At 33.7% G+C, this 15846-nt stretch overlaps 1 protein-coding gene across 3 annotated transcripts in view; it reads right to left on the reverse strand.

The window, feature by feature from the left end:
• The window catches only part of LOC138694379 (klaroid protein-like), a 103885-nt gene that overhangs the window by 66018 nt on the left and 22021 nt on the right, over positions 1 to 15846 (reverse strand). For 2 of the 3 annotated variants that reach the window (XM_069818060.1, XM_069818059.1), the window contains exon 4: positions 12150 to 12257. The exons of the other annotated variant lie outside the window; for it this stretch is intronic. In XM_069818060.1, coding sequence (XP_069674161.1) covers positions 12150 to 12257 — 108 coding nt within the window. The remainder of the gene's footprint in view (positions 1 to 12149; positions 12258 to 15846) is intronic. 3 annotated transcript variants of the gene reach the window in all.

A 15846-nucleotide genomic window follows, 5' to 3' on the forward strand; every position in this document is an offset into this window, starting at 1 on the left:
CGGCGCATGAATTTGACTTCCAGGTCACCACTTTCATTCATCTTCCCCATGACTTGACCCACATAATAAAGGACACTTTTTGTTTGTTTGAATTTCACCAACACAAAGTCATTTTCTTTCGGCACTGTTGCAGAATGTGGAGGTTCTTTTTGAGCAGTTTTGGCAGCTCTTCTTGTGTTGGAAGTCAGTGTCAATGACTTTCCAGGAGAAACAAATAACTTTCTAGCTGATCCTGATTGCTTGGATACTGGTATTGAAGTGGCACTATTATTCTTCAGAGGAGAGTCCTCTGATGCAACTGATTGACCAGGAGTCAATGTCAGTCGTCTTCTGGCTTTCTTCTCTGTATTACAACCTGATGAAGTCTGCACTGGATGTCGCTGCTGGCTCAAAAACTCTACAAGTGTTTCTGTTATCATCATAGGAGTGTCAGGGTGTTTCGAAGGTGTGAGTGTTTCTTTCCTGGGAATTCTTTTTAAGAGCTTATCTAAGTTCAGAGGATGGATTCCTGTGGCTTCAAAGCCACTGATAATATTCTGGTGCATATTTGGCACTTCATTGAACAACTGTTTAAACAACTTTGGAAACAAGCTCTTTTCCACAGCAGAGTGCTTGGAGTGACATTTCTTCCAGCTGTTTAGGATTTTCCTCCATGCTTTCTTTAATGGTCCAAAAAAGCTGATATCTAGAGGTTGGCATAGATGAGTAGCATTGGCTGGAAGACATACAAAAAAAATATTGTTCTTTTCACACAGCTGAAGCACTTCCTCATTAAAGTGTGATGATAAATTATCACCTATGAGGGCTTTCTTTCCAGGGAGACGACTAGCATGTGGGAGGAACATTGATTTGAACCAATCTGTAAACGTGATTGTATCAAACCACCCATGCGAAGTTCTATTGTAACGTGTCCCTCTACTGCAGCATGGTTTTGTACAAAATGGAGCTCCCTTTGGTCCTCCTTCCCTCCAGGTGTCATATAAATGAGCTGATTTGTACACCACGTATGGCGGAAGAGCAGTTCCATCAGCTGACACACACATCATAAATGATACGGAGCTCTTAGAATGATTTATAACATTGTCAGGATACTTAACACCCCTCTTGAAAATCATCTTGCTTCTTCCTGGGTCGTCTGACAAGTTGCTTTCATCGTAGTTGAAAACATTTTCTGCTGGTAACCCTTCTATTGTGTCAGAAAGATTTACATGATAATCCCTAATTACATCTTCACTGACGTTTGCTCTTGCTCTTTTAATGTTGTTTGCCACGCGCTCTGACAATTTTTCAGAATGTCGCTGCAAAAAGCTTTTAGCCCATTCAACACCAGGCATGTTGTTTACAAATTTCTTTTCTTCCTTACCTATTCTGTCTAGATATTCCTTGGCAAACAACCTCACATCAAGGGTATTTAAGGGAAAACCCCAAGATGCGCATGCCAGCAAGCAGTTTACCATTATATTTTCCTCACCAGCTGAAGAAACCGTTGGACCACCATACGATTTTCCTTTCAATCCATGCACCCTATTGAAAAGTGTTCCCTTTGGAATATGGTACTTCTCACATGCCCGTTTCATGCTCAATTTCCCATCTAAATAGTCTTTTAGAGCATCTTCTAAATCTTGTTTACTATATTGGCAGTTCTGTTTACCAACTGATACATACTTTCTAGGCATTTCCAACTAACACTGTCTTGAGACTACAAAAAAGGGCAAAAAAATAACTTTCTAACCTCAAAATTGTATCTATACTCAGTACTATAACAAATGCAGTGAATTCCTACAGTGTGGTCAACTTCACCCCAAGAAACATGTAAATTTCCCTTTTTTTTTATTTTTCCCTCCAGTAGACTACTAAGTAATTCAGGATAGGAAACCAAATTATGTGTGTGTTCAGAGATGCTCAAAGATGCTGAAATCAATGGTTGTGTGATAATATCCTCTTTGGAGTCACCTGCAGCTTTAAAGTTTATCCCATGTATAAAAAATGTTAAATATTGTAGACTTAAATAAAATATTCTAGTTGAAACGAAACATATTTTTAAATTTTGTCAATGTGTCAAATATGAAAAGAGAAGTACAACATATAAAATACCATTTTTTGAAAAAATTAGAAATTTTACTTCTGGGCATTAATGGCCTCTGAAACTTATTCGGGAGTTTTGGTCAACTTCACCCCTGTGGTCAACTTCACCTCATTTTACGGTATTTTATGCCTGGAATATCTTCAGCCAAATTAATGACAGTGCTGCAGTAAAAGCGGGACAAATGGACAGTTTAAATATTAAAGTGAAAATTAAATTATCATGAACGAAAACTGCAGTGGGGTATAGCACCCCATTGTAGTTTTCGTTCGTGCTAAATTTAACTCTGCAACAATTAACCTAAAATATCAAGGAATGCAGGGTTTTCTTTCAAACACTTTCGGGACTTTCAGTGTATTTTTTTCTATGTCTTCTAAACGAACATAATGCACTTCAATATTCTGTCGAAAGGAAATTGCCTTCAGTCCTACCGTACCTACGAGATGGAATTTTTCCCCAAGATTTCTGAACATTCTAAATGAGAAACATGACATGATAATAACAATATTCTTAAACACATATCTGATTTCTCTACAGATTGGGATAATGATAACGTCACAGCTGAAGGTTTCTTGTCTTTCCTGAAAAAGTTAGACTCATTGCTTGCTTAATGTAATTTCTCAAGTATTTTCATTCACAGATGTTCTCTTCAATATACTCCAGACAAAAAGCATAAATATTGCATAGTATGCTAAAAAAATGGAAGAAACAACCAAGAAACTGGAAGAATTAAGGGAACATCTTTTCCGGAAAACTTTATGACTTCACCAGTAGGGTGGATAAACATGAGTATAATACTCGTAATAAAAACTAAACATACCATATTGCAGACTATCTAAAGTTAAACAAATATTATTTGGGATCAGTGTGTTCCAATTTTCATTCAAATGCTATAGGCCTACGTTTGATTATCTTGACTCTAAGGAGTATTTGGGATCAGTTTGTTTTATGTTTAGTGGTGTATGTTGTGTTGTTGTTTAGTCAACTGTCCGAAGATAAGTCTGAACCTCACAAGTGATACCAACAAGGCACCACTTATGAGGCAACCAGGCCGGAGATAATGAGGTAGGGTGGCTAGTTCCTTTCCCCCTTCATTGCATACAACGCCGATTAGCTACATCTTACACTAATCAGATTTCAGATGCATACAAACAATTGTTTTTCCTCTGACACATATCATCAAGTGAGTTGTGCTGCCTGATAACAGATGTACATATCAGCCAGAACCTCAATCAGAGGTATAATGGTGTATGTAATACAATATTTTATATTTTAGTACGATTATTGTACACTTGTATTTTGACAATGTCAATAGTTTTTGTTGTAACAGCAGCTAACTTTACTACTAAACCAAACTATACTGTTATAAGAATTTTTTTACATATGGCCTTTGAATGCTTTGGCTTCAAGTTGGTTTGTTGTGTCACCTACACCATCACATGGACTTATGCCATGATTGGTGGCAAAGAAATTTCATTCTGCTTCAATCTGACAATCATTTTTATAATTCACTACCGGCACATTGTCAAAATGTTTTCTATTTGAGTATTGTGATGAAGTAAATGATTTTTTTTATTGTTATAAATTGTTTTAATGTAATCTACGAAAGCTTTCTGAAAGATATAATATGTGTTTATGATGTGTAATATACAGTCGTTAATAATGCACATCTTGATTACACAACTTTTAACACTACACCACTCAGAATATAAAGTTTATATTGCTTTCACGTGTTAAATATTAGGTTACGGTACCTTGTTGACTAGTTTCAGCCTATTGAGGGCTAGCTTCAGAACTGGGTGGTAACGTGCCTTCTGATTGCGTTTCTTGTGGGAGTGTGTATGTGTAGTGTAATGTGGAGTCAAAGAGTATGTGTGTTCTGAAATTGAGTTGTGTGTTGAGGTTTTCATGCAGGTGTGTTTTTGTGTGCCTGTACATTTCGTATTGTTCTAGTGTGTTTTGATTCTGGTTTTTTGGTTGCCGATGTAGAATTTCTATGTCTGTGTTATGTTGCAAAAAACATAGGAATACAACACAAACACAAGAACGCAAAAAATACATCACACTAACATATGAAAACAAAAACACACACAAGATTGCAACCTCATTCAAGAAATTAAATTAAAATATCGCATACAGAACACAAAACACTCTACAAAAGCATCTCAACATACAAACAACACAAACAAACAATACAACCACATCACGAATACCAACCACACCTACAGCAACATAAACACAGACATGTAAATTCTACATCTCCAACCGAAAAACCAGAAACTAAACACACTAGAACAATACGAAATATGCAGGCACACAAAAACACACCCGCATGAAATCCTCAACACACAGCTCAATTTCAGAACACACACACTTTTTGACTTCACATTACACTACACAAACACAACCCCATAAGAAACGCAATCAGAAGGCATTAAGACCACTCAGTTCTGAAGATAGCCCACAAGAGGTTGAAACTAGTCAACACGGTACCGTACTGTAACCTAGTATTTAGTACGTGAAAGCAATATAAACTTTATATTCCGAGTAAGATTTTTTGGTTGAGATGGAGTTTCAGGTTTGTATATATACACTACTACAGGTTGGAGTGTAACCTTATCATTGGCCCAATGATAACCTTATACTGCATCTTGAAGAATAAATGAGTTTTCTGCAACATCTACTGTTCCTTTAAATTCTCTTTGCATTGAGTTAGAAACTGAGCCTGATGTCACACAATGAAACTGTGTGTCGCATGGTAATCCATTTGTCAATAAGTTTATCAATAAATTCTTTCAAAGGTGAAACAGCAGTCACTAGTGTTGAGTGATCAGTCATTATCCACTGTTAGTGAGAAATTTCAGTTTTTCCAATAGTGGTTCACGAACTGCTTCAGGACTGGGTCAGGTGTTACATTGTGACAGAGCACATGTTTCATGGATTACTAAACAAACATGTGGGGCCATTCCATGAAGAATTGAACAGAATCTTAAAAAAATAATAATATAGCCTAATATTATATAATTTCTACTAATTGATTCTGTAGTAAAAGTATTATAGGCCTATTATAAGAATTGAAAACAAAATTATGATTTATCTTTATTTTTATCTTTTATACGTAGTTGAAGTTGAGTGTCTGTATACAAGGTTTTGTATTAGGAAAAGTCAAATTAACACACCTATCTAACTTACTGTACAATGTCAAAATTCTCTTTTTTATATACATGTGCTGTTGTTCATAGTTTGAACTCATCAGTCAAGCAATAAAAAAATGTTGAGGTAAGTTTCTTTGCTATTATAGCACTTAATAAGTGTATTGCTGTCACACCCACAACAAAAAACGTGACTAAGTTAACTTTATATAACTAAACTAAAATTAATAAGTTTGTTAAAATTAGCAAAAGTAAGGCTAGGAATTAGTTCTTCATCATCCCCAAAAATAATGTAATGTCAATTAGACTTTTAAATGTTTTTTAATTATGTATTTTCTGTCACACCCATAACAAATAGGTCCAGGAGGAATGCAGTGTTGCTTGCATTGTGATGCTGTGAGTAGGCCTAGGTTGACCTAGTTACCTAAGCCTTTGAAATTACTTTATATACTTTTGAGACATGTAGAAAAGGTTTAGTTTAGGAAGGTTGAATTCTTTTTTCTTTAAATTATAAATCGGTTTTATCAATGTTACTTTTTAAATAGAGTTCTGTGGCATTCTAAGATTTTAGTCTACAGCTTTAAGCATAAGACTAAAATGCTGGTTCTTTATTAATAGCAATAGGCTCATTACAGAGTAGGTAAAGTAGATTTCTTCAATAAAATCCCAAAAACAATGCAATTTCTTGTGGAAATATTTGTATGTAGATGCCTCCTATAAAAGAGTCGCTGCTTGAAGAAAGAAAATAATAGCTGATTCTGGATTGAAAGAAGCTTACCTAGTGAAAGAAAGAAAAAGGAATGAAGAAAGAAGAAAAAAATTGAATTGTTATCAGATTCTAAAAAGTTAAAAGATAAACGAGCAAGAAACAATGCTCATCGGAAGAAATATCCGGAAAGAAAAAACTTGCTTCCATGCAACCACCACCTTAGGAAGAAATGTCGTCATCAGGTTTGTATCAGTCCATTCAGTCAGAAAGGCAGTCAACAGAGTCAAGCTGTCAATGCCCAAAAGTCCATCGGAGCAGCAAGCTGTTCTCATGAAATTAACATAGGAAATTCCGCCTGCATTTAAGAAGACTGAAGGCAGCAAACATAGGTCCCAAAGAGCTATAAGAAAAGAAAAAATTGAACTCGTGTACAACTTTTATTGCAGAGATGACATTAGTTACCAGGCTCCGGGAAAAAAGATACAAAGTCTGTCAAAGATTCAAATACAGGCAAGTGACATATTTTCCAGAAGAGATACATAGTTGTTATTGTAAGGGAAGCCTTTAAATTATTTGCAGAAGAAAATGCTAAGGGCACTGAATGAGTTGGGCTAAGCAAGTTCTACGAATTACGACCTCATATGGTCCTATCTTCCAGTTTACTTTGCGTGTACTACTATCACGTAAATTTCAACTTTAGAAAGTTGAAGCTGTAAAAAAGGAAGTACTGGTACCATATTTTTCTGGAACACCTGGAGAACTTTTGGAAATTTTATCTTGCAACATTATTGAGGAAAAATATATACCAGTAACTAGACTGTGTTATCTTAGTAAAACTAAGATTTTTTACCATATCATTCAAACTGTAACAAATATTAAAAATGGTGTTATTTACACATAGTGGAATTAAGTAGATAGGCAATCGAAACCTAGAGAAGTGGAAGCTTCACTCGAAGATGTAATCAGTGAGCTGAATGACCAACTTTTAAGGTTCAAGGTTCATTACATCGTTTACAAGACCAACAATTATTGTTGGCTAAACTGTATTACTTTTTATTTTATTTCCCTAGTTAATAAGTAAAATAACATTTCCCATTTCAAGCAAATCAGTTAAGTAGAGCCTGTTAATGTTAATTTTTTTATCAGTGTTGTGCAAGGAGTAGGCCTACAAAGTCCACTTTAGGCTATGATTTGCAATTGTGTGACCTTACTTATTTACAAATGGCTTTTAAGGAATCCGAAAGTTCATTGCCACCCTCACATAAGCTCACTATCGGTCCCTATCCTGAGCAAGATTAATCCATTCTTTACCATTATATCTCACCTCCCTCAAATCCAGTTTTACATTATCCTCCCATCTACGTCTTGGCTTCCCCAAAGATCTTTTTCCCTCCGGCCTCCCAACTAACACTCTATATGCATTTCTGGATTCGCCCATACGTACTACATACCACGCCCATCTCTAACGTCTGGATTTAATATTTATAATTATGTTAGGTGAAGAATACGTTCTATGTTGTGTAACTTTTTCCTATAACTTCATCCCTCTCAGCCCCAAATATTTCCCTAAGCACCTTATTCTCGAACACTCTTAATCTCTGTTCCTCTCTCAAAGTGAGAGTCCAAGTTTCACAACCATACAGAATAACCGGTAATCACAACCATACAGAATAACTGATAATATAACTGTTTTATAAATTCTTTGAGCTTTTTTGAGAGCAGACTGGATGACCAAAGCTTTTCAACCGAATAATAATAAGCATTTTCCATATTTAATCTGCGTTTAATTTCCTCCCAAGTGTCATTTATATTTGTTACTGTTGCTCCATGATATTTGAACTTTACCACCCTTTCAAAGGATAAATTTCCAATTTTTATATTTCCATTTCATACTATATTCTGGTCACGAGACATAATCATATACTTTGCCTTTTTGGGATTTACTTCCAAACTTGCAATTGTGTGATCTACTTGAAGGTACTTCACTAAAAATAAGTTTGAAAACCTATTACGGACTTCATTTGTACAGTACCTAGGTTTTTCCTACATATTACACACTTAATTAAACACCTTGCTGCACTCGTCACACCCGTAACAAACAAAAAGATTCATATCTGAAAGAATTATAATCCACAAATACTTTAAGACTATGGAATAGATACTTCATTAACTGTACATTCTTGAAAAAATAGTGATATTCACTACTCTCAATTTAATTCATAGAACCTTCATTAGAACCTTTAAGGTCACAAATCTATGTCTGAATAATGTCACACCCATAACCAAGGTTTAAAGTTATAAGTTATAAAGTTATACCGGTACTCAAATTGTTATAATGAATTTTTAAATCTATTTGTTGGAGGTGTTTGCTCTTCTTGAGAAGAAGACATTCCAATAATTGGTGTGCTGAAATAAACACTATATATTAGATTAAACTTAATTTTAAAACAAAGAAATTTAAATGCAAATGTCACACTCGTAACCATGGAATGACCCTTTGCTGGCATTAAATTCCTTAGGTAGATTTGCACCCTGAAACATGAGGTTTATATTTTGGTGAATAATACATAGCTACCGTACACACAGAATGGGTTATCTTAACTCCTGCTAGAATGCAGTGTTTTAGATACAATTATGTAAATATTGAAAATTCAATGTTCACTGTTGGACGTTTCTTACAAAATGCAACATTATACCTTTGTTTCTTGCAGACAGGATCCATACCAGGATTTGGAAAGTGTTCTCAGGGGTGTGAACATACATTTAGAATTTGAAAAACAGGTAGAAAATGTATATTTATATTAAGAAATATGTGACAAACACCTCTGCCAATTTAAATTAAGTTACTACTTTACCAACAATTCTTATGTTCCTCCGAGCTAAAATAAAGTGTTATGTAAATGTATTAAGTTATTGATTAATAATACCTCCAGTTTTCAAAATGTAACGCATTTCACTGTGAAACTACTTCAATATACGTGTTTACTATCCACAGCCAAAATTTCATCGCCACTGTATGCCTACCATTAGATGTGTAAATACATTAATTTTTCTAAATATGTAGCAAACACATTTCTCAACACAGCTTATATAACGCACATTTCAGCCCTTCAATATTCCAAACTACTACAGCTCCAGAGAAAATATTTTGCATATTTATTTACATCATATATACCTACAAACAACTCAACTTTCAATAGGATAGGCTATAAAACTTAGGTGCCAGCCTATTTGCTATGTCGGTATAGAATGAGCCTATGAATAGAAAAACTGTGTAGCCACAATTGCCTCAGATAAAATATATGTGGATATGAAATGTTTAGCAGAGCTGCAGGAGAGGTGTATATTACTCATAATACTTAAGACATTATGGTTAGCATGAAATTATAGTACCGACACTGTTATTTCCGGCGTGACTCCGCCTCTTTGCTTACGTCTTAGAAAGTGAAGGCTCTCTAAAGTCTAGGTAGGTAGTATCGTGCGCCATTTTTGGTCTTACGTTGCCGAGCTACCATACGAGGATTCTATTTGCCACACCGTTAAACATTATCATGTCGTAGCTCCTATGATAATAAATCAAACGCAATGTAATTCAGCAAATAATTGAGCGGCAAATAACGTCTTCGTGTGCTTTCTGCGAACGCCAACAAACGAGCTAAAATGGCGGGCGATTATATTAAGTATTTATCGAGCCTTAAGAAATGAATCAGCGAATCACAAGACGCACACGTTCAAATGTAGCCGACCTGGAACGCGATTGGCTGCCGGAAATTAGAGCGACGGGACTATAAAACATAACATTTCAATATCAGAGTTTTCTTTATCATAAAACAAATTTCCCTTCTTTTTGTGTTTATTTAGTTGTGTTTTTAGTGTATATCTTATACAAAGTCTTATTCTTTTCCGAGTTAATCTTTGCTACATGTTCATGATAAAAAATACAAACATGAGATATTGGTCTCCCGACTTATATTATCCCTAGATGATTCGCTGTCCTAAGTTGAAGTAATTTCCTGACAGTTGTTGTATAATTCTCCTACTGCCATCTAGCGACAAAATGCGGAAACTGCTTAATGGTAAATGTATTACAACAGAGGCCCAAGCGCCTGAAGTAGGGTCTCTCTTTGGCTCTGACAGATATTTCGCATAACTTTAGCATGGTTAAATGTTGGAGTTTTTGTATACAAATGCGCAGTAACAAGAGGAATTCAATCACATATCTAACTCAATTTCGGTAAAAAAAAAGTCGATTTGGGCCGCTCTTGGACTCCAGGATTCAATTATTTTGATTTACCTTTTAATTGTGAATCACACTTAATTTAAAGAAGATTCCATGATGCTTTTATAGTAGTAGTACACTTGTCTTTATGAATCCTGGAGTGTGTAGGTATCTGCAGCATATCGGTATTTTTCCACCATTCTTTTATACATATGGTTCTGGATCCCAGTGCTGTAGTGGGGACCATTTATATTTATTAACATGAAAGAAGATGTATTAGATACAGCAAGAGATAATCTAACACCCGTTCAAATCTCCGTGTACGAAACTTAGGTAGCCATATGTCGTTAGCTGTGCACAGGCAAAATTTTCCCTTTCCCATATGATACCGTACATTATATACCAGTAATTGTAGGACCCCATACATCGTATGGCCCAATATGGCCTCCAAGTCTCACTGCAACCACGGGATCCTGAGCTGAAACTGACATTATTTTCAATTATGTCAGTTTCCCCTCCTCTCCTCTCCTCTCCCCTCCTCATTCAACTATCTTGCCCTCTCTACTGCTAAACTAAAAACATATATTCGAAATAAATTACCATGGAAAGTATAGGAACTTCTCCTGAACCTCAAAAAAAAAAAAAGAGAAATAAGTGTGAAGAACACATAAGTGCGAAACATATACAAGGAATTTTACTGTATTATTATTATTATTATTATTATTATTATTATTATTATTATTATTATTTAGTACAGACTTGCATCTAAAGATAATATCGTCGAAGTATTTTGTTTCAAATTTTTTTATTAGCTTATTGTTGATCCAAAAGTCAAAATTGTGATGCTGGAGTTGTATTGTCAAAAATTGGTAATTAGATTTCCGAGTGTTTAAAAATATATTTACACATTATGTAGGCTAACCACAAAATTATTCGCAACTTGTATGATAACGCAATGCGAAACAAACATAAATTAAATAAATATATTATAAGATTCAGTCACAATAATCACAGGATTTTAGAAGAAATCTCTTAATTGTCTCAATTACGTTAACAACAATAGTATAAATTGTATTAAGATATATAATTGGTGTCATGAACTGATTACATACATCCAACATTAGGTTGTCTAGTTTTAAACTGATATATTTTGCATCAACAACTGCAGTGAAAGAAAGATAACAGGAAGAATAACATCCGAGTAGAGAAAATGATGTAATGGATAAAAAATGTCATAATGTATGTATTTTCACAGAAATAGGTAAGTAATGTAGATATTACTAATATGTGTAATCAATTAAAACCCAATTTAATTAATCAAGGTAAGTTACTCTAAAATTTTATATTAAAATACCGGTACTTAGTAGAGGTGAGTTAACTCGGGTAATATAAAATACTGGCCATTAACTAAAGAACGAGGATTCAATCCTGGAAATCTACAGTACTCTTGGCTCAGGTCCATCCCTTATCATTTTAAACTGCTCTGAGGATAAAGCAGTAGGAATCATGTTGACTACTTATTCATCCTGTGATGAGATTGTGAAAACACGAGAGCTCTATCTCCCTTCATCCCTACACATTAACAGAATATGCCTTTTGAAATATAGAGATATTTTAGGGACTATGAGATAATGTTGTAACTAGTAATTCTTTATTTGATCATTATATTTAACTGTATAATTTTCAAATGCGAAAAGTTGAAAATTCTGTGACAGTGCAACAGTGGTTGGGGGATGAAAGGAGGAACCAAACTGCTAAAGGAAACCCTGGCTGACTTGCTTTGTCTGCTACAAAATTCACAGTATCTACCTGAAATCCAACTGTTGTGTCTTTTGGTGAACAGCAATCAGTTAACTGAGCTACGTTTGCATAATGAGAAAACGGCATAGTGAAGGTTGAATAATAATGACATGGAAAAACAAGATATTCAAAGTTTGATTACGAGATGTCTTTATTGCTACTTAAAGATGAAAACAAGTGATTTACCTGAAATTTCCAGAGCAAAATCTGGTAATTCTATTTTATCAGCATCATATAAATCTATTTTTTTCTTTACAGTTACGTCCATCATGCTGAGTAGGTTCTTAGAAATATCTACAAAAAAGATTTGGTATGAGCAAAAATATTAAATTCAGTCATCTGTAAGGCAAGTAGACGTCTTGTCTAAAATTTAAGTAGAAAAGAAATATTAACTGACAAGGGAAATGTTAATGAGTTAGCTCTTCACAACAGGTAGAAAATATAAAAAAAATTGGCTGTTCATATTAACTTTCAGTGTGTGAAAACTTACTCTGTTGTATTAAGAAACAACAGCGCATATTTTTTGTATCTGTTTACTGGCTGTGGAGATGTAATAATGTGAGAAATTTGATGGGAGGTTTTAGACATGAGCTCATTAACAGATTCCTTGTGAGAAATATTATTAAATTTAATAATACAAAATGCGGTAGAAAATGTAAGGAAACATGTCTAAAATGTCAATGGAAAATAAAAATTATTAAAATTAACTGAAAGAGTAACAAAATAATTTAATCATAAAAGTACTAATCAGAGAAGATGTGTCTAAAATTTGACTATAAAAGTAATACTGGTACTTGACTGGAAAACATTAATAAAATATTAATTCTAATATACAAAATGAGATACTGTACTGGTAATATTCTAGGAAGAATACCTATAGTTGAGAAAAATAGTAATATTTCCTTCAAAAGAAATTACATTTACTAAATTTAATAATACACAGTGGGATAGTGATTATGATACAAATGTCTAAAATCTGTGAACAAGAGTAGCATAAATCTAGTTACAAATTCTTAGAAACATAATGACTAGACCGCAGAACTTCATGCATTAAAAACAGAAACTATAGGCTACATGCAACTATACAGTAAAAACTATTGAAATATACGCTAAAGACAAGTATATGCAGTAAAAAATAAAACTGAGGTTTATTTAGTTTGATAACAATATGATATACGAAAATAATGTAAAATAATAATAGTCAACAAGTCATCATTTTTATTAAATCCATTTCTTCTTTTTCTTTAAATGTACTAATTGCTTATTGCACATAAATATTATTTTGAATTCATATCATTTCAACTTTCTAATCTTTTTTAAACTTTCTTTTCCTTTATGCATGGAACGTTTAACTTTATTTATTTTTCCAATAATGATATGTTGCAGACTGCATCTGCACTCTCTCTCTAAGGCACAAGATGTGCATAGACAAGAAAAAATAATGATAATGGACATTTTCACAAAATAGGTTCCACGTTAAATAATGTCGGTAACACATGCTTTCTTTTAATTAGGCAACAAATTTTCTGTAGTTTGTACACCAGTGATATAAATAAGATATCGTGTAAACATTTCTTTTTCCCCAAATTCCTTAATGAGACAGGTGGCAGTTAAACTTGTAAGCAGATTAATCATGCGCTGGTTCTTCTCTTGGTTGTGCAGTATAACTCGTCAGCAATTAAACTGCCTCTTGAAATGAAAATTTACAATCCATATGACTTCATTCAGTTTTTGTTCCATGAAATCAGAGAGCACTAACAGTATCCATTGTCGCAGGTACCGGCATTTAAATACATTCGGTTTTGGTAACTACGAAATGAGTGCACTATCAGGAAGTATTCAATGTCGTCGCAGCAATTCCATGACTTGAACAATGATTTTAAATTTCTTGCAAATTATTCTTATTTTTATTACAGAAATTTTTTTGTCATCACAGAGAAAATTGTGATATTCGATAATAATAAATCGAGAAAAACAAGAAAAGATGTTAATAAATGCATTTAAATATGCAAAATAATATATATATATATATATATATATATATATATATATATATATATATATATATGCATTTAAAGAAAAAACCCTCGAAATATGCGTTTATGCAAAATAAAGTTAGCTTCATTGGAACATGAAAACCATGATTGGCAAAGATCCATTTACACGTTTTCAATATGCCAAATGAGTAAAAACATGCAATTGCATGAAGTTCCGCAGTCTAATGATGACTATCATCTGCCTTCAACAATAAAATCGTTTCCTTTGACTTTTTCCAACATTTTCAATTGTGAACTATATACCAAGGATATAGGGCTACAATCATTAAGTAGAGGAATAATTCTTTGTGCTTGAGGAGCATGATGTATAGACCACCACTGAAGACAATGTGGAATAAACTTAAGATTTTTTAGCAGAACCGTCATAATAAAATCATCAATTGTCAAATAATCATGCTTTTTTGTCGGTAAGAAACAAAACATAATTTTAACATAACGCCTTTATATTTTTCACTTCAAACAGTTCAGAATTACAAGGCCTACTAATAAAAGGTATTAATTTTCGTCTGCTGCTGAACTGCAGTTGATCACGATGGTCCAGAATACGAATGAATTGAGCAACAATTATAATAATAAACTCAAGATACGGTATATATGAAAGCTTCAATTTCTGGAAAAAAAAAAAGATAACAATACGGAATAATATTACATATTTAGAAAATAACAATAGTTTAAAATAATATAATTAATTATAAAATTATGTGATGGTGAAGAATTCCTAAGAAATCTTTTATTACATCAATACAATCTCTGTAAATATCTCTCTTCTCTTGGTCTACTTCTTGAGTTTATGTTAATAGTTTTCTCAAATCTTGTAGTTCTTCTTCTGATGTTTTGTATCAATTGCAACAATATCAACTCTTCTGTTGGAACCATTTGTTGATATACAATATACTTCTTCAAATACTTGCCGTTTCAGGAGCGTAGTGAAGATGCCAGTGCTGAACGAACTCTGTGATATCTTGAGTTTCTTTCAAGTTCCTCTTTAGAGCAGAAGCCTAATACGTGTGTAACTCATTCAATCTCGTTACAACTGGTGTGGCAGCAATGAGCAGTATTGAGACTTCTTCCTGGAGTTATTCGTACAGCAGTGATGTTGCATGACAATTTTTAAATATTTGTCCATTCAGATACAGGAAAGGCCACTTCGTCTGCTCACCGAGTTATGAAATTGTTTAGGCATCTGCAAATACATGTACTATGCCACCTCTAATCTTACGTGATGATCAATTTTTTAATTCCTAGAGCCTTCGATGCTTTTTATTTGACGGCCTGATAGATTAGGAAGGTTGATGTTTGTGATATCTAGTGATAAAAGAGCTTGTTGCTGCTCAGAATCAAAATCGCGTAGGTATTTTATGAAGATGTACTGTAGCTCTTCGTTTATTAGTTTTTGACAGATGTTGTAATGCTGCATGTATGGTTACCATCCTGCCTTCATCAAACCAAAACCTCTAAACTTTTGAGTGCGTATAACATAATATTAGGACAGTCATATGGCAGACCTACGATTTCTTTGGCTGGGCTTCTTAAAATTTTGTCTTTATTATCTAGAAATGTGGGCTTGATTTTTGACAGAGGTGCACATTGTAAGGAATATTACTAAACCTGGTCATATATATATTCATTTATAATGGATAATTTTTTATAAGTCTTTAATAAGGGTGAGCTACATACATTGGAAATGGTTTTTTTGTAATACCAATACTTGTGATCCTCCTACTACAGGTTGCTTCCAAAGAATATGAAAAATGTAACCTTTTAATGTCACATATAGGACATACAACAATCAAACATTTCTATAGTAGGAATCTTCCTTTGTTGTA

This window comes from Periplaneta americana, chromosome 2, assembly GCF_040183065.1.
Source record: "Periplaneta americana isolate PAMFEO1 chromosome 2, P.americana_PAMFEO1_priV1, whole genome shotgun sequence".
Classification (NCBI taxonomy): Eukaryota; Metazoa; Arthropoda; class Insecta; order Blattodea; family Blattidae; genus Periplaneta; species Periplaneta americana.